This window comes from Apteryx rowi, unplaced genomic scaffold (assembly GCF_003343035.1).
Source record: "Apteryx rowi isolate R43461 unplaced genomic scaffold, aptRow1 scaffold_31, whole genome shotgun sequence".
Lineage (NCBI taxonomy): Eukaryota > Metazoa > Chordata > Aves > Apterygiformes > Apterygidae > Apteryx > Apteryx rowi.
The window spans coordinates 84,392-105,033 of NW_020449530.1; the positions used below are offsets into that span (position 1 = coordinate 84,392).

The window sequence follows — 20,642 nt, forward strand, 5'->3', positions numbered from 1 at the left end:
TAATACTTATTTGAAATGAAAGCTTAGATTGTGGGGCGAGTTTCACAGAACACAAATAATCTAATTAGGGAAGGATATAGAAGAAAATCTATATTTTGTTTTGAATGTCTGGTTTTGAGGTGTTTGAAAATGGAATTCTTCCGTGTTAACTTTACATAAAGAATTCTTTCATGCAGTCTGCATAGGAAAGAAGGCTCAGTTTCATGAACTTCAACAGRCACAAGACGGAGTTTGACAGTGTATTCTACACAAATCTGCACCACACTGGAAATCTGCACTGAGGGGAATGGCTCTGTTACATTAAATTAAGATCCACAGTGATGAGGGCGATACATAAAGCTTGAGGTTCAAGAAAGACAAAAAAGCTGTATTAACTATTGGATTTCGTATTGCATACAATTATTTTATTCCACAATAGGTGTATGCAGTAGAACAGCATGAAAAACAGTAGCTTCGTCTGAGAAAGGTTTGCACCTCCAGTTTCAGTGCGTGTGTCATGCTGCACATACCTACACAAGTGCAAAACCTAACACACACTCCAGCTGAAGCCAGATGGGATTACTCACACACCTGGCTTAGCTAAACACAAAGGCAAAATACACTCACAGAAGTGGAGTGTCAGTGTGCTGCGAGGCTATAACCATGCCCCTACCATCACATTTCCATTTGTCCATGATCCAGCCATCAAACAACTTAAATTCTTAGTAGCTTAGGCTTTGGAGATGTACTGCAGCTTGCCTCTGTGGACTTGAGCTATGTTTTCAGGTGTAGCACTCAGGGTATCCTTGCAAACAGACAGTGTTAGGAAAATCAGCATACTTCCAATGTCAAGTTAATTCTGCTGTGTCTGAATTGGCTTTTAAAATAAAACAAAGGGTACTGAGGTGAAAAGGCTTCTCTGCTCTAGTTTGGCAAAACTAACCCTCCTTTCACAGCATTACCAAAGAAGGCAAACAGTGAATCAGCCTTTGATTTTAGTAGAGGTTTAAAACACACACTTCAACAATTGTGCTTAAATGCCTTCCTTAACCCACTTAAACTAGAAGCACTGTTTTGTTTGTCTCTTTTTTACTTCATCTTTTTTTCAGTATCTGAAATTGGGGGCAGATTTTTAAGCTAATTTGAATAGGCATCTAAATAAGGACCAGGTTATCAAATATGCCTAAATGCTCCCATATTATGACATTTGTGATTTTAAATTTTCTAAAATAATTCAGCACCCAGAATGCTGAGCTCTTAAGCAAACGTGGCTGCCTCGCCTGCAGCTGAGGAGTTCTGAATATCGAGCCTGAAGGCTGAGTGCTTAGACATGTTAAGCATCCTTGTTTGCAACTTCGTAGCATTCCCTTTTTCTGACACCCCAGTTTTGTCAATGAAAGACTTGAAAATACAGGGAGTTAAAGAAGGAACTTATAAGCAGTAATGAGTATACAGTAGAAAATCCAGAATAGTTTCAAAAGTGGCCATTTTCTCCTGGGTTTTGGTAGGTTCCCACCTTTTTCCTTTCTTTCTAAGGGGTCTCTGTTTTGCCAGCCACTGTTGATTACTAGACTAGAGTTAATTCAGACAAAGTCCCCAGAAATCTTTCACTAGATATTAGTGAGTGCAGAGTCTGGCAGTCTACGAATGAACAAGTTGAACAGGAACTCTGTTCTCTCGCTTCTTCTGGTTTTGCATGGTTTAACGTCAGTAGGGAAAGTGGTGCAGTTTCTCTTCTCCCCTTGGTTAGAAGCATGTTTCATTTTCACTGAGCATTTAGAAAGCTGTTCCAGGGAGCTGGGGATGGGTGGGAGTGAAATAAGTTTTCTGGGCATTCATAAAAATGCAAGTGGGACAAATTTACCTGCTTCCTTTTCTGTGCAATTTGAGAGGGAGGGTTTTCAAAAATATCTTGTGGGAAGTAAAAGAATAAAGACCATTTAAAGTCAGTAGTACTTGTGTCCCTAAGTCACTTAGAAACTTTTTTAAATCTCCACCTAATAATCTAAATAATATTCAGCATGTAAAGATTACATGTTCTCTATAACTATGCTTTTCAGTGTGCTTTGTAATCTAGATCCCTAGATAAATTTTCTCTCTCTCATTAACTTTTAGATTCTTTTATGTGGTTTAATGCTTCTCCAAATAGCATGTTATGCTGACTGAAATATTTGCTTAGGGCCAAATTTGCCTTCAGTATGTACAGTTTGAATTGAAATCCTGGATAATACACATACCTACTAGGAAAAAAAGTTGATTGTCTATTTCAGTAAATGTCTGATTACATTTAAAACAGTGTGTGTTATTTTTATCCCTCATGCATTGTGGAGAACAGTGGTTTGAAAGTATCATTTCAATTTTTTATAGAAACAGCAACTATCTAGCAGGGATATTACAATGTGAAGATTAGGTCTCACCTCCTTGTTAGGAGTAAATTGAGACCAAAATTAAGTGAGTTGCCAGGGTCACCCAATCAGTTAGTGGCAAAGGCAAGTTTAGAAATCAGATTCCATATATATTTTTCCCTAATGAACCTAGTTAGCCCAGGATTGAGAATGAGGGGAAAAATAATTTGAAACCATGCGAAATTATATGTAATTACTGTGCCACAGGAGAAATGCCATTTAATGCTTGCTTTGTCATTCCTAAATCTCAAGGTGTTTTTTTCATTTTGCAATGTCTGTGCAAACAGACAATTTGTACACTTAGTGCAAACCAAAAACCCAGGCAACTTACCCAAATTATAGTACATTCTAATATAAAAAAGTAGGCAAAAAAAATGCTTTTGATAGCAAAACAATGGATAGTAGCAAAACAAAACAGAGGACAGTTGTCAGACAAGAGCAACAAAAAGGAAGAAACCTTTGGAAGCAGCAATAACAAGTGACACTAGATGCTAAATCTCGCTAAAAGTCCCGGGTAATTTGATAGGGAGTTATGGTCCAAGTCAGCTTCTTCTAAGTGCATATGCAGTTGTGGCTAACCGTGGAGTTATGTGATATGGCATCTCTAAGCCGATAATGAGAACTGGGTCTCCCCTCCTCATTTGAGGCCTCATCCAAAATCTCTAGAAGTGGATGCAAATTGATTTCAAGTGGTTAGATTGGGTCCCTCTAAAAAGCACATGGTTCATAAGTATMAGGTTGTTTTGTCAACTTCTCTGCACTTTTGCATATCTACTTTTTCTTTAGTCCCTTTTTCTGTTCTTTCTCCTCCTTTTTCCTTCCTCTCATCTATCAGTACTTAACCTTCAGGTTTTTATTTAGTAAACCTACCAAAGTAGAATCAATAGTGTGGTGCATAATCACATTTTCTGCTGCTCAAAATGTCAGGTTTGGGTTTGTTTGTAGAAGGTTTTTTGCATGTCTTTCATTTTTTAGCCCTGTTCAGGATGTTCTATACCAGTCAAATACATTCAGAGTTAATACACTTGCTGTTGATGATTGTTCTGATCTCTGTTTTTGTATATATGGTATAAGTATAAAATGTCCTTTTAAATTTTTTTGTCCCTTTCTTCTAAGTGAAATAAGTAAGGATCAGTTTTTGAATCCACTGAGGTAACTTGGTCATAGTCTACTTGTCTACGTGTAAGCAGATGAGAAAGGAGTGAGCTTAAGCATTCTCCAACCACAGAGAAAATGGTAAATAAAATACAGAATGATACTAGGCGACTGTGAGTATTACGCAGAAATGAAATTCTTGATGCTTTTTTGGGAAAATAGACTAAGCAAGAGACCGTAGCTCAGTGCCTCAGCTTCAGCTAAGATCCTGTCAAGAAACTATTTGTTCTTTCCAGTAGTAAAATTTGTATGTTTATAAGTTTGTTTCCTTCACAAGTTTCAAGAGGAGAGGAAAACAAAACAGTATATGGAGAGTCTAGAGCACATACTCTTGTGTAAAGGAGTACATGGAGGTGGCTCTTGACTGATCTCTTGATCCTTGGACAAAACTGAGGAGAAAGTCTAACAAATGCATCATTTTGCAGTAAATTAAATCAGATTTCCGCATCTCCGCACTCAGTCTGTGAGCTGACAGTTCAGTAAAATGTTCCCTTGTAAGGTTCACCCTCTTAGGAAAAGGGGCAATAATTCATCATTAGAATTTCAGAGTCCAGGTGTAGATGAAAACTGATGGAGCCTCCAGCGAGGCAGGGAAAGTGCACAGAAGAAGAAAATTTTATCTGAAGCCTAATTCCCTGGTTACAGCAGAGAATAATTAAGATAATATTGCTTCAAGAGTTCTTTAATGATTAAAAATCACATATGCAGAATCCATAAATTGGAGGGCAACAAATTGGAAGGATACAGCGTCGGGGATCTGTTTTGCACACGTTGTACGGGGAAGCGCACTGGTGGCAGAACAGCAGCCCCGGCAGCCACAGGAGACCAGGCCCATTCCAAGGACTTTGTTTAGATGCAACAAATCATTTGTCTGTTATTAACCCAGAGCTTGTAATTATGCAGATTGCCATAGATTTTCCTGGGCCTGGAAGTGAGATTGAGGGTTGTTCACACTATAGCAGGCAGCTCAGGGCTGGCCATGCATTACTGAACTTGCCACATTTATCATGTTGACTGATGGCAGCAGAAGCAGGTCTCAGGTCCCAGTGGTTAATGTAGTGGGTAATTAACTGTCATTTGCCTAGTAATAGGCTGATGATCAATGGTTTGTGTGGAAACAAATTCTAATCAGGTAGCTGATAAATGCTCAGGGAGCGAGAGCAATTGAAATTGGGGGAAACTATGTCCAGAATTTCAAAATGGCATTGTGGGTTTTTTATTATTATTATTAATGGGAGAAAACTATGTTCTTCATATAAACAGCTTTATCCAAAATTAACAATAGCTAATATAAATCTCACATGTTTGTTTTGTGTGTGGTGGGGAAGAACTAACAGCAAGGAAGGCCTCCTTTCTTTTACAAAATTGAAAAAATTTAATATATCCAGTGCTTAACTGAAGCAGCTTCTGTGGGGGTCTCTTACTTGAGAACAGCATGGAAACCCACACAGAGTGGACGCTGGCACAGTAAATCTCCATCCTTTGCGACACTGAATGACAATCCCAAATTGTTTCACTGCTCAGCAACATGTAAATTGCAATTCTAACTGTAATGGATTTCCACTTCCTCACACACACACACACCCCTGCACAGAGGATGTGGCTGTGCAAGGTGGCACCACCTGCACCTAGCACCCTCTCCAGCAAGGGCCTGAGCTCAGTCTCAAGGATGGAGTTGTTGCACCTAAACCATCTAACCACTGATCTGCTGGCTGATCCCCTCCTACGCTTGAAGTCGGTGGGACAATTTGCATGTTTGTGCTTAAATGCTGCTGTTGCTGGCCTTAAAGCCTAACTTTCCTGTTAGGCTCCATACATATATAACAACACTGTTTACCTACAGTCCTTACTGAGTACCTTTTGCAGCCTGAACTGCATTCCTTGTACATCTAAACTACCATCATCTTCTACACAGATAAGAAGAAAAAATATCTGGACCTTTGGGTTAGTCTTTTTTAATGTGAAACTAGTCAACAACTACAAAAGGCAACTAAGTTTTGTGTCCCTTTTATGAAGAGGAATCAGAGTCTGAGTGGACCTAAGTCTGAGTGGACCTTGGCAAAACCCATACAGGAAGGCTATGATGGAGACAGAAACAGAATGTTTTACAAAGCAAATATATATATTCTGTATATAATCTGTAATTTTAGTCATCAAACTTCACAGAAATAGAAGTTGACTTGAGTAATCCTAACAGGAGCTGATGATTATGGCCTTTTCCCAGAATTTCTCCCAATAATCAGGGTAACCAGCATGCCAGTCAGTCAGCAGAAAATGGTTTACAACTTTAAAAATAAACAGGAACGTATTATGCAGAAAGTACATCTTAAGTAGAAGCAGAAGGTAAAAGGATTTGGAATTAAGTAGGCTTATTGGTAACTCATGAAATTCAGTAAAATGCAGGGATGTGATTAAAAAACTGTGTTCATTTTTATGTTACCAAACTGAATTTTCTACAGAGCACCTTTGAATTCATTAGTTTAGAACTGCTTTTAATTTGGTGTTTCCCTTGAGAGCCATTATATTTTTCTGCTGTCAGCCTGATGTTGAGGAAAAAAAGAAACTGRCAGATGTGGCGTTTTCATCTAGTGTGCTTCATAGTTAAAAACAGCATTAACTGCTATGCACAAGCAGAGTATTACTTTTAATAACCCATCACAACTATTAAGTAGTTTAAATAAACTTAGTTTCAAAGATTGCTGCTGTGTAGAGCTAACGTATTTTTTTCTTGTTCATTATAATCCTTCTATGTTACAAAAGGATGCATGTGTGTGATTTTTTTTKKGGGGGGGGTAATACACCCACTTGAAAAGTATTGAAAAATCTTTAACAAAGAGAATTTAAAAAAATTTATATAGATGTCTGGCAAAACCAGCATTTCATATTGTTCTTACAGTATTTTATACTTCTACTCCTGATGTGACTATATATAGTTTACAGCCTCATTTACTTTAATGTGCTACCTGAATAACATAATCATAGCAATAACTATCGTATAGGGTTGTAAGGTGCATGAACCACTAATGCTTTCTGACGATTTAAATGACTTGTTCATAAAATGTTCTTTTAATAATAATGGTAAAGCTTTTAGCACTAGATGTCAAAAATGCGAAGAATATTGGCTTTTTCAAGTGTTATTTCTTTTCTAGCTAAAGTGTGTTTTAATAATAAACAGCACCAAAAGCCAAGGTTATGTGGCTCTCACATTTACGGCACGATACAAGTAGAAGATTTTTGCTGCGTATTCGAACAGCTTGACCTCTGTCTGCCCAGTTATGTAACATTCCTAATGCGTTTACTATTTCTTTGTTTAGTTTAACAAGATGTTTCTTTTATCAAGAAAGGTCGGTATAACCTGCATAAAACCAGCATCACAATAGGTGCAATTTTAGGCTGTCACTGTTTATAAAGCTCTCTCCAGCAAAAACTGTGACACTTTTATACTGTAAATTGGGCAGACTTGTACCACCAAAAAAACAGCCTTTCAAAGGGAGGGTTGCTGGGAAGTCAATCAAAAAACCAGACAACTGTTGAAAAATCCCAGATAAAAAATGAAAGTGTGATTTTCTTTTCAGTTAAGCATCTTCAGGAACGTTTTTCTTTCTGTATCTTCAGGTTATTTGGAGTTACAGGAAACTGTGCTGCCTGCAGTAAGCTCATACCTGCTTTTGAGATGGTGATGAGAGCTAAGGACAATGTTTATCACCTGGACTGTTTTGCATGTCAGCTTTGTAATCAGAGGTAAGAGAATTTCTTGGGTTTGTAACGAAAGCTAAGCGCTCATTCGGCACTGGTGTGTGCACACATTTACGTGACGAGGAGGCAGTTACCTAGCAGAGGAAGCCCGAGACTGAGACCTGGATTCTSTTCCTGGGACTGATGCAGAACATCCTTTATGACCTTAGCCAAAACACTTTAAACTTTTTGTGCCTCAAATCCCTCATCAATAAAAAAGAATAATGTTACTTCCTGTCCTTCACAAGGCTGTCTGTCAAGTTTAATTAATTAATATTTATGAAGTACTCTAAGATCCTTTGCTGTAGAAGAGCACAGCAGTACATACCATTTGTCACTATTACATTAGTTTTATTTAAATTCTTCAGTTTTGTCCATAAATTTATTCAAAAATACATGTTTTTTCTTGCTGTTAACAGAACTGTAATCACTTAAATTTAAAAGATGTTGCTTCCCACCATGTTCTCTGTAGCAGCATTGGACTTCTTATGCCCTATTTTTATTTCCACCTCCTGACTGTAGGTTATAAACTTCCCAAGGGTCCAAACCTGACATTTTGTTCTGAAGAGTCACCCATACAGCACAGCTGCAGAACAAAGGCCAAAAATCGTAAAATTGTAACAACTGAGTTTTTCGGAAACAGATACAGCCAAACGCGCAGTAATTACACTAAGAGTGCATGGCCAAATCCTATCAGAGTTCTCACTGAAAGCTCCATTTCCATTTTTAGAATACAGTCTGTGAGAGTCACTGGCAGCTTTGCCATTGACTTCTGCGAGGTAGGAAATGAAAGAACCAATTATCTCCACTCCTTAATGTACCTATTACATTGTTTCAATTATTACATGATCCTATTTAGAGTTTTATAGTGTTCATTTTTTTCATTTTCAGGTGGGAAGAAACACAAGATGTACATTTCTAGGGAAGTAACAAAAACTTATTAAGTCTAACATGCCAAAGTTAGATAGAGCTCTAAATAAGCTTTGCTAACTCACGTTGTCCTAGAGTGCATTATTTTGTAACACTGTAGTCATTTAAAAATCAAACATCCCTAAAGAACCATAAAATGTACAGCTGCTAATAAGTATAGCACACTACAATTACACTCTTAAAAAAAGCCAAATTGACCTTTTTCATTATGTTGCATGGGAAATTAAAATACCAGGCAAGTAATAACCACTGCTTAAAGTATATAATAATGCAAAGTAATTATAGGTTCTAATGCTATTTAAAGTCCTATCAGTTTTGTCTTGCCACAGAACTAAAAAGCCGTACTCCGAGTAAGGCAGGCAGAGCCTCCCAGTAGAGCCCACTCAAGTAAGACACACGCACACTCCAAGATTTTGTTTCTTAAACCCTTCACATCCCTGTTTCTGCAAACCACTCTTCTAGTATCATTATTAAAGTGCCTAATATATTTCTGTTGTTCGCTTCATTTATTACATGCCATAATGGGGCTGCATATCTTTAGTGTTGGTTATGCACAATTAGCACTTAGTTATTGTCTTGTCACTTCAGCCCATACAAGACAAACTTCTTTAATGTAAGAAGTCAGCTAATCTTCATCAGTCAAGCAAAGCAGACAATGTTTGTTACCCTGAGTACAAAAGATTTTCATCATAGTTAGTACTCTTGGATGTGAGGAAATGAACTTTTTTTCTCTTCCCCAAAAAACTAAGCTGTTGAGATAATTTTTAATATTCCTCTTTTGCCATAATGAGTGTGAACTAATGTACAGTTTCACTTTGCAGCTAGTATACATCATATTTTGCCCTAGGGCCACTGATTCCCACCGGAAAAGTGCTGTTAGGTGCTTCCAAAGTGGAGCATTTCAGGGATATTTAGTAATTCTTAGCCATGTCATTCCTTAGCTTTCAGTCTAGGACCTTACTTGATTTTTACCTTGCATATAGTGTGGACAAATGGTTGCTGAGATAGTCTTATAAAAGTCTTAGATTGGGAACACCGGAATTAATTTACCTGAAATACGATTTAGTTCATCTAGTCAGAATAGTGAGTAGTACCAGAAGTTTCAAAGAAATTCAGGAACTGTCAAAAGTGGCCCTAGTCCTGATTATATTGCGATAGCTCTCAAGGAGCCTAATAAAACAGGCTGCTTGTAGGGTACATTCTTCCTCACAATTTGGGGCTAGTAGCACTCTGAAGAATTAGTTTTGTTGTTTTTTATAATAAATCCTATTTCATGGATGCTCCAACTTAGTTGTTCTGTGCTTCTTACAGCAAAGCATTCCACTGACTGTCCATTCTCTCATTAATAAATGGTTTTAAATCTTTTGGTTTTCATTACTTATATAACAGCAAAAAATAGAAATACTGGACAGCTGACCCCATGCCACTGATGTTTTTTTATATTTCTGCTATGAAATCTCTTTTCTTTTAAACTGAATAATCTTGTCAGTCACCACACCATTAATAATTTTCATTGCCCTTGTCAGGATCCTCTGTTCTTCCTCTGCTTGAGATAGGGTAATCAAAACCAAACAGCAGATTCCAGGTGAGGATGAGTTTATAAGATAACTGTTTAATTTTGTTTCTTTATGCCATGCTTCCCCTTGTATGCAAAATAATGTTCTTGAGCTGACTTTTAAGTCTGCTTTTCACTTTCACTCCAGTCACTATCCCTAATGTGGTATACTCAAAGATAAATATTTTTATTTATAAACACATCAGCAGTATCCACAAATCACCAACAGAGCTAGCAGAATTCACCAGCTATTGCAAGACGTGTATATTTGACCCTATTCCCTACCTTCACCTTCTCTTCCCCAATTAAATTTTAAATTCTTTGTGACATTCTTTCCACTGAGACAAGTTCAACGTATCTGAGGTACTGCTGTAAAGCATACAATAGTTATTGTCTACCATTTAGATTTTTCCTAACAGAAGATATGCAACGTTCATGAGGAGACTAAATTGTTTCTTCACTTTGCATTACTTTGCATTGGCCAACAGTGAATTTCTTCTGACATTATGCACCTGGTTGTTTGGAATTCTTTCTGATGCCTTCTGCCTTCCAAGCTTGCTAATAATTATATTAACTCACATCACATTGATCCTTGGGGCAGCCAGCTCTTTATCCTTACTATAATATGACCCTCATATTTTTGCCCTTTAAACAGTTGATCCTGGCCTGGCGAGAGAGGAGCCCGCCCGTTGCCAGTGCTTTTCATGAAAAATTCAGTGATTTTTCTGCTTTTATGTACAGCTTCAGTTTGCTTTATTATTTTTGAGTATGTACTACTCAACATCTGCATCAAGGCTCAGTGTGGATGGTAGGTAGACCACCTTGATTTCAGGGGACTTTTGTGCAGGCCATAAGCTCCCTCCCTGAACTAACATTTAATGTATCTGTCCCTTTTTATTGGCATCCAGAAGACTAGATTTTCAAAGTTAGAAGAAAACCTGGTTGCCTCGTATGTCTCTCATAATGTATGCTAGAAACATAGGACTGGAAGGGATCTCTTGAGCCGCTGAGTCTAGTCCCCTGGTGTCAAATAAGCACTGTGTCGTATTTTCCCTTTCATAAAGCTATTCAACTCTAGAATCTAATTGCTCCATCCAGCCGGTTTTTGCCATATACTTTCTTTTTGTTCTTGCTACTGGTGTGTAAAGCTGTAGAGATTTTGTGAATATTAAGCTCTACTCCTAGTTTAAAGGTTTTAGCTTCCCCTTATCTTTCATGTCTCTGTACAGCTTCCTCCTAATTTGAAGAGTTTTTCCATCTCCTGAATACCCACAGAGCTTAGTGACAATCATCTTAATGGTTTGAATGCTCCCCTTTCCACTCTGTATTAAACTTCTTCTCAGAAGCGCTTCATCTCACTTTGGCAATACCCTCAATGTAGGTTGATCTCTGTAGAAAATTTAAAAGAAAAATGGAAACCACTGGAAAAATATAAACTTGTAAACAGACATTGCCTTTCACACTTTGTCAGGTTGCATGTGTGTGACTAGCAAAATGGAGTGGAAAATCTTGCAAGTAGACTCAGCTCTATCTTTGCTTGACACTTTTGACTACAGTGATGATCTCAGTCTGCCTTCGGCTTTCCCAGTTTCCTCAGTTTCTGTGTCCTTCCTTTCACTCTCTGTCGGCTATTTTAGCAGCTTGTTCCATATCTCTGCGATAATTTCTGTCTATATCCTGAAGTCAGCTTGGGGTGTGGTTTAAAAACCCCCATCTGCTGTCACTGAAGGGTGTTTAAATCAATTCTTCTATCCTTCCATTTCTGTCTTGAAAACAGCCTTTATTTTACTGGGCACTAGACTGAGAATGGTTACACGGTCATTCAAATCACTGTCCTCATGTAGCTGTAAACACTTACATCTTGTATAAATTGCAGAATGCCCACACAAAGCTGGCTTTGTTCACTATCAGGCAGGGGATTTTGTGGAATGTAACGTTAGGGACAGACTTACTTCAAACACTAGCATTAGATTTTTGTGTGTATGTTCCTTTTATAGATTTTTAAGACCTTTATTTTCATTGAATGTCTCTAAATTTAGAATAAAAATAAATACATTTTTCATACCAGCTTTTATAAAAATAATAATTGAAAAGCACACCAAGTTGAGATTTTTCATCTTAAGCTGAACTGGCTTACCATTTACCTAGGATTCTGTGCATTTAATTCATCTTACTGATGAAAATGTAGAAACCTAGTCACAGCTTAGACTTTCCAGCCTTTGATAATAAATGGACCTTTTGACAAAACCCTAAAATTAGTAAAATATAGGTGTGGACAGATGAACTGTGAAGTAAGAGTGGCTTTGTTCTCTTGGTAATGCATGTAGATTAGCATTAATTTGAGTTATACTGGAAACTCACCTGAAAAAAAGGAAAGGGAGAAAAGCAGAGGACAAGTTACATCACTGAGAGCAAAAAAAAAAAAAACAGAGAGGAAGGGTGGGAATGGGGTAAATTTGTGCTTTCTTTATACTAGAGGAAATCAATTAAATGCATCCATATTTTGTTTGTGCCTTTCTGCAACAACAAAGCTCCAACATTACCAAAGGAGGCACTTCACACACAGCAGTCTTTGTTCACAGCAATATTTCTCTCACTTTCTTAAGAAGTCTTCAGTATTTTGACATGCATCCTGTACGTCGGAAATGACAGACAGCAGAAAGATCTCCTTAAACCTCTGCTCTGAACAAAGAAGTAGCTATTTCTCAAAATGGAAGTTTTATACTACTTGTGATTAGTCTAGGCACACCTTCCCCTTCCAAACAAGATGATAACAGGTCATTTTGTAATATAAATGGCCTTCCTTTTGCCATTTTAAAATATGACAGGAGTTCTAGGATATAGGTTAATTATAATGGTCATTCTACTAATGTCACAGTCATGTCAGAAGTAGTACTATCAATTTATGGTGGTAAGTCCAATCTGGCATGTTAATGCAGTCCATCATTGTATATTTTTTCTTGTTCATCTTGCATGCCTATTAAATAAATTAAACTGGGTGAGGGTTTTAGGGAAGAAAAGGCTGAAGACTACTATCTGTCTTCTAGAAAATAATAGTCTTGCCTCATTATATACTCCTAACCCAAATGCCATTTTAATATGGGAATGCTTTGCTTTTTCACCAAAGATCAATATTCATCTCAATATCCTCCTTGACTCCATTTGATATACGTGCCCAATTATGCCCTGATTTACACCCTATGTCAATTCCATTGAAAAACACTCTTGCAGGGGGTGGAAGGCTAGGCTTGAATTTCCCCTTCTGCTTTAAATCTGATCCAGCCAATCCTTAAAAGTGCAAAACCAAACTGAAGAAGTGGCAAAATTTACCATTTTGACTTTAGAAGAGGCTAAGTCTGCTTTTGAGAGTCAGATAAGGTCAAAAGTGTGGCACCGGATGGACAGAATTTGTCACATTTCCTTCATCTAGCTGCCCTCCCCCCTTGTACTTGGGAGCTAGTATGCTGTGTTTAAAGTCTTTTGTCACCTGGTGCTTACCTCTTTGTCATCTAATGAATGCATAATTCACACGTGTGATACTCAGGGGCACATGCAAGCCTCACCTCCCATCTTTGCCAGTGTGTTTCAGTCACTGAACTTGCACAGTATGAAAACAGACACAGAATCTGGACCATAAGTATCACACAAGTAACAGGTTTCCCCCAAGACATAGATGATCACCCCCCCAGCATGCAGACGTAGCTGCAGATGAGCGCAGAGGGTGTCTTGCCATGCAGACAGACGGCCACCCGACAGGTTATCGCACAGCCGAGCATGTCTAGACAGGCCACTGGCAGCCTCTCCACCAGACGGCTGTRCAGTTGGAAGGTAAATGATTTGTGGGACTGTATATGTTTACAGCCGCTCATGCATAGAGCTGTCAAACACCATGTAGACATAGGTAGAGCATCTCTGGCATGACATATTAACATAGCAAAAGTAAAACACATTGACACTTTTTATTGGGAAAGGCATCCTGACTCCCTACTGTAGGTGGTGTAGTTTAATTCAAACTGTGGCACTTCTCTGAGGGCTAGAGAACAAAATCCTTCAGCCAGCCAGGATTTTGATACAAGCAATACTGTAGGAATCCATATGTGAAAGCATTGCTGTACAAGTGAATTGCACTTTAGCAATGTATTTTTCATTTGCAATTTATACAAACTATTATGCTAAGTTCTATATTACGCTGGATCACAAAGGAATATATAGCCAAATAGCATTCACAAATCTGAGTTTGTGCTTTTTGCTGGGTGAGCAGATGTGCTCCTGTGTCCCACTGGTGCCCGACCACAGGGACAGCCAACTTGCTGTATAGTGACCTTCTCATGTGGTGGGCACTGCTGGTCGGATGTCACAGGTTCAATCCCCATCGGTAACTGTTGAGCTAGCTGTAATGGAGGGACTGGTTTGTGACAATGGCTAATTTCTCTTGCTTTAGTCCGTATCAATCAGTGTATTCATTTAATAGAAACTAAGAAGGATTTTTTTTTTAATTTTTACTTTAATGTGACTTTGGGAAAATCACTTTTATGTGCTAGCACTAGTTAAGATTCCTGTACCTAATCTGGTAAAAACATGCCAATTTCAGTCAGTATTGCTGATGATGGACAAAGATTCAAAAGAGGGAAACTAGAGAAACTCCCAAAGAACTTGTTTGTTTCAAGAATTCCTCCTTTCAACACATTTACATAAAATACTTTTTGGTTGTTAGCAGCCTAATATACCAGGACTGGGGTGGGAGGCAGAGAAGGAACCTGTAAATTCTATAAAACAGTCTTGACCATAAATAACTTAAAGATTTCAGGATCATTCCATAATCTCTATTTTCAATCATCATCAGCAGCAGGCATTAATCTTACAGAAAAAAGTCCACAAATAAACAAACCAATTTTCCTTTAAGAGCAAAGCTAATTCTTTTCAATCCACTTTTTTATTACACTATTTTCCCTCTATCTATTTAGCTAGCATAAGGATAAATTTCCAAAGCTACCCAGTTGGAAAATAAATGGGTTCGCTGTTTGTCTAGCATCCAATCTTCACAAATGTAAATCAGTCCAACTGCTACTCATTTAAACCTCCAACTTCACAAAACATTAAAGGACTGCTTTCAATACACAATTTAATCTGTGACAATTTGCTGAGATTTCTGCTTGAACATCATTAGGAATTGACTATCTGATAAAGAGAGACCACTATCAAAGGTCGCCCAGGTCAGCTTGTGTAATTTGCCTAGTTTTACTGGGTCAGCTACAGCAGACGCCACTATTTGAAGGTTAAATTGTTACAATTAAATACATATACAGCTATTCCCATAGCTACTCTGTTGTTAAATCTACCGTAAACACCACAAGCATTTATATCTGACCCTAATTGTGGCCAAGATGTCACCATTTGGAAATTATACAAAAAAGGACATTATAATCCGTTACACATTAAACAATACTTCATGTAGTGAGATCCATAATTAGCTGGTAGAAACCAGTTTCATTTATTCACATCAGTGTTAAGGGGTTCATTTAGGTTACTTTCTTTCATTTTAATTGGAATAATGTGAGCAGCACCTCCCAGTATATTTTATAGCTGGAGAGTTCACTGTAAACAAAGGAATGTAACCCTACCAAAGCAATCGCTAGGGAAACTGTTTTTCTATACCTTGGGCCCTATTCACTTTTTCCCTAAAACCCTTAAAGAAAACACTGGATGTGTCTGAAGGGAGGGAGTGTCAGTGATGAGCCTGCTGCATAATTGGGAAATACTACTTAAGTTTGAAACCAGACAGTCGGGAGTGGAAACTTCAGATGGGTTTCTTACACATCAGAGAAAATCAAGTGAAATAACTCATTAGCATTTTGTAGTAATCAGATCATTCTGAAGTACATAATAGTATAACAAGGTATGTGTACTGATATCACGAGAGAGAAAGTAGTTAGCTGAGTAACTAAATTTGTAACCAATTCCTACAGGAAAAACTGTTTTCTCTGCATACCTGCCTATGTGTCTCTAGATGTGCACTAGATGTGCATAGTATACGTAAAGTTGTGTGTATAATAGATAAGAATATTTTGATTCTCAGAACCACTGGATTAAATCAATCTAGTAAAATATTCAGCTGGAATATAGCATGATATTCTTATAAATGTGTCTGTACAACATAAATATAACGTATCTCCAATGAGCATTCTACTGCATATGATCACTTTGTTTTCCTTCTGATTTGTGTGACTTTTCATTCAACTCAGTAGCCTTGGATATTTATTCTGTTTTATCTATGCGATAGTGACCCGATCCAAGACTCCCACAGTCATTGGTGGGCTTTGAATGAAGTCTTTGGCTAGGAAAGCAAAAGCAGTTGTATGCACCAGATTTTATTGAAAGCATGGAAATAATTCTGATACCAGAGCAACTCCGCTGCTGGGTTTTCGTATACATACGTGTGTATGTGCTGCAACAGACAGCAGAGGTGTGAGCTGTGTGGCCAGTACAATAAAATTGTGAACACTTGTGCTACAATTCTTAAATGTAAGATCATATCACATATTTCATTCTAAAACTACCTGTTTTTTTTTTTTTTTGCCTTATTATTGTAATTTCAGATTTTGCGTTGGAGACAAATTTTTCCTGAAGAACAACATGATTCTGTGCCAGACAGACTATGAGGAGGGTTTAATGAAAGAAGGTTATGCACCCCAGGTTCGCTGATCTGATGCCACATCATTAAGAATACAAAGCACTATGTTCTTTTATCTTTTTTGCTCAACATGTATATAAGAAATGACACAGGAACCTACTGAATAGCGTAGATATAGGGAGACAGGATGGTTGCGTGAAATAAAAGGCGGACTGCATCTGTATGTAGTGAAAATTGCTCCAGTTCAGAGTCAAATGTTAATTAAAAAGGTACTGTACATACAGCTGGATTCTTTTTGCTTGCTATTGGGGTTTTTGGTTTGTTTGTTTTTTGTTTCTTTTTGTGTCATTTGGCATGAGATGTTTATTTTGGACTACTGTATATAATGTATTGTAATATTTGAAGCACAAATGTAATACAGTTTTATTGTGTTACCATTTGTGTTCCTGTATGCTTCTTTGTATCGTTGCATTTAGTACAATCAGTGTCTAAACTTACTGTATATTTATGCTTTGTGTATTTACCAGCTATTTTAAATGAGCTGTATCTTTCTAGTAAAAAGAATTAAAGAGCAAATCCCAACCATTATGCTACACTTAGAGCTTAAGAATACTGTTTACATTAAAACTATTTAGAAAACTTATAACTCTAGCAGCACCTGCTGCTAGTGATGCTATGGTTAAAGGTCTGTCAGCACTTCTCTTACAAGCCTCTATTTTTCAGGGGTTAAGCATCTGCTGTTTAATTGCATAGATTTTCCTCAAAGAGCACTTTTATTTTACTACAAAATTTTGAGAAACAAATCTGACTGGTTTGGGATATATTATAAAAGGTGCAAAAGTTAATGATTTTGGGTGCTGCTTTGTGCCCCTTAGGCATTCAAAATGCCTGGGTTTGATTTTTAATTTAGTTGGAAATTAGGCCCTAATGCAAGCCAGTGCCTCTGGGTATCTTGGTTTTTATATATATATATATATATACACATACACACATATATATATGTGTGTGTGTGTTATTTTTCTGAAAGTGTTTAATTTGAGGGGAGAATGAAGGAGAGAGGACTTCTGCTTATATACATTTTAATAAATTATTAGAATTTGGGGGGGTTGTTTTTCTTTTCTTTTCTTTTTCTTCAGTTGGAGCTTAACCGTAAAGTTTCCCAGGGCTGTGTCCTAAACAGACTTTGGGAAAAAAAGTGAAACCAGAAAGTACTGTAAACAGCCCCGCTCCAAGGGTCTGTTTACATTAAGGAAATGACCCTGAGCTGACACTAGGAGACTGACGGGTCACTAAATACCCACCTCAGTGAATGCTAAAAATCATTTAAATGCTGATGTTGATGGGACATACCATTGAAATACCATTACAGAAAGTGAGAGCTACCACACTCAACTATATAAGCACTCTAATGTCCATGGTAATATCCTACAGGTTTGTCCCATCAATACTGGCAATTAAAATCCTTCTGAGAAAGGGGGAGTGACTGTTGACAGCCACTGTCAGCAATCAGTTCATTTGCTAGGAGAGCTGGACCTACGTTTTTAAAGCCATGAGACTGTTGCATCAGCCAGATGTCCCTACGTGCTCATACCACTGACAGAGCTTACAGGTGTTTGGCAAAGGAAAGCAGGATGAATGTTTAAAAAGTTGCTAAATGCATATTTAATTCTTTGCCACTATAATCTATCTCACCAGGAAAACAGCCTGCACTGAAAAAACAAAAACCACAGACCCACTATATCCACCATATCCTATGCTGTTCTGAAGTTGAGCGCTTTGTTTTATTTAGACTAAAAACCCTTGCCTCTGCTCAACTGCATTTAAAGTTCAGTGCTGTCCTTACCTGCTCTTCCTGTCCCACTACACATTTTCACCATGTTTTTCCTGAGGATGGGGAATGAAACTTTGTAATGCAGTGGGGTAATTCCTCTAGTGTGTGGTTTTGTGTTTACTGCCCAGTGGATTGATTTAGAAACAGATATTTAGTTCTAATGACTATTGTTACAGTGTGGTTTTGTATCTGGCTGTGAACCCTTTTAAAATTGAGCAGGGCTCACAAAACTTGACTTCTACTGATACAGGACCTGTAAGATCAGGCTGTTCTTGCTAGTTAGAAAAAATAGCCCCGCATAGCTTTTCAAATGAAATTTGGCCCTATCTTATGGACTAACTTCCTTCTGAGCCATGAGCACAAGCCTCTCTCCTGCTCCCTTCCACAGTCCCCTAATGTCTTTGCGATAATAAAGCAGTTGATGTCAGAGGTAACGGTAGGATGGCACTTCTGGATTCTCTTCAGCTGCAATAAACATGTTGGCCTTCCCATGAAGATGAGGATGGCCAGAAGGGGGAAAAAAAAAAAAAAAAAATCACACTTTCTTATTTTGATTCCAGTTTCAATTTTCTTCTCCAACCTCTAGTGTTTCTTTCAGTTAGAAGCTAGAAAGAGCTCTTTCAGGTTTCCACTAGTAGACTGCAGACTGGATGGAAATCCCTGGTTCAGAAATAGGTCTGGGGAACAGGAAATGTGGAACCTTGGTTCTGTCTTTGACTTGCTGGAAGCTTGGGCAAGTCACTTAACTTCTCTGTGCCTCAGTTGTCCCCATCTGTCAAATGGGGCTAATACATACACTGCTTTTGTAAAGCATTTTCAGCTCGTCAGAAAACCTAGAGCTATGCATGCAAATATTACTGGTAGCATTAGGACATTCTGGGAAAAGGAGAGCATTAAAATGTGCAGTAGGTAGCTACAGATCTGAAGTAGGAATGCACCAAAACCATCCTGGGGATGAAGGCAACTGCACGCTGTTAGTGTTGTAAACTCTATAGCACTCTCTCATTACCACAAAGTGCCACTGCTCAGCTCTGTATGGGGTAAATGAAGAGAGTGGAGTGGGAAAATAGTGGYTCATTATTATGTATAATGTTATTCGTATGTGCATGTGTGCGTTTTGTGATATATACTCAGAATGGGGAAGAGAAGGGTGGTCCTGGTATGGATTAAAAAAAAAAAAAGTCTCACCATTCAACCAATCTTAATTGATGTAAGGATAAAAAAAAATGGTGATATGCTTGTTTGAAGTGCTGCAATGTGATGGTATGGCATTGCTTTGAGCACTTTGGGCATATATATCTTATGCACATACATATCTAAAATTAGTATGTACAGGATACAAAATAAACTTAGATTTGGGGTAGGTCAGAAATCAATTACACATTTTCCTGCATTGCTATCTTCCATCTTGCCTGGCTTTTAAAATAATAACTGGGAGTTAAAATATGTTTAATGGAAACATTTACAACTCCACCAAAGTAGAATATTGTAAGACAATATTAAAGAGAGGTTATCTTCTGCCAGGCAGCTTTACTAGTCTTTTTGGCTGAAGCCTAGAACGTTTCTTTGGGTTCTTTTTAGTTATCTGCCTTTGGTTTTCTTCTCCATCACTGTGTGTTTCAACATGCTCTGCCTGCCTACAGCAAAAGGTTACTCTAGTGACCGTTTTTCCATGTACGCTTATTTGCCAAACAAGAATGCTTCTGCCTGTATCACCTACCTTTATGGTATTTTATCTCTATCTATTTCTATGAATCTCTGAGTTTAGCCAGCCAAAACAAATTCATAAATCCATTATTCCTGAGCCGCTGTTTTCTAAGCCACTGGTGAAGTACAAATTACCAAGCTTTGATTTTCAGTTGTAGAAAGCTTCTCTACCTACCATAACCTGCTGTGTCTGTTATCTGCCAAAACTGGTGATGAATCAAGCCAGCCTGGATGCTGCAAAAGCAGTGACCAGGGCTAAAAGTTGATTTGTTTCAAAACTGCATTTCTATCTTGCTTATCACATGTTTTCTGGTTCCTTTTATGCACACCTTCCGCCCTCTTCCTACCCTCCCAAAATGTTCAAATTTAAGCTCACATAAAGTAAATAAAGAAAATTCACCCACCACCCCTCAAATGTTCCTAGTCGCTTACATATAAAATGACTTTAGGCAAACAGATGGAAAAGTGGTCAGTGAGAAGGGAGACTGTGGGGAAAAGAAACAAACAAACAGGGATTGATAGGGTTTAGCCTGCATAAAGTACTTTAAAGGCTTTTTTCATTGTAATATACAGCAGCTTCTTATAATTTTCTCAGTGGTAGGTAGTTTACAGTCATCTGTACCTAGAACAAATCTTGTCAAAAGATGAAGGTCTGTAGTGATTGCTGGGTATAATTTTATACATTTAGCTGATTCTTCTGAAAGCTTCAACTGT

At 37.8% G+C, this 20,642-nt stretch overlaps 1 protein-coding gene across 2 annotated transcripts in view; it reads left to right on the forward strand.

Annotated features, from left to right (window-relative positions):
* Positions 1-17,031, forward strand: part of LMO3 (LIM domain only 3) — a 57,865-nt gene extending 40,834 nt beyond the window's left edge. For both annotated transcript variants that reach the window (XM_026070390.1, XM_026070389.1), the window contains 2 exons: positions 7,155-7,280; positions 16,356-17,031. In XM_026070390.1, coding sequence (XP_025926175.1) covers positions 7,155-7,280; positions 16,356-16,461 — 232 coding nt within the window. In that variant the 3' untranslated portion in view covers positions 16,462-17,031. The remainder of the gene's footprint in view (positions 1-7,154; positions 7,281-16,355) is intronic.
* The last annotated feature ends 3,611 nt before the right edge of the window (positions 17,032-20,642 follow it).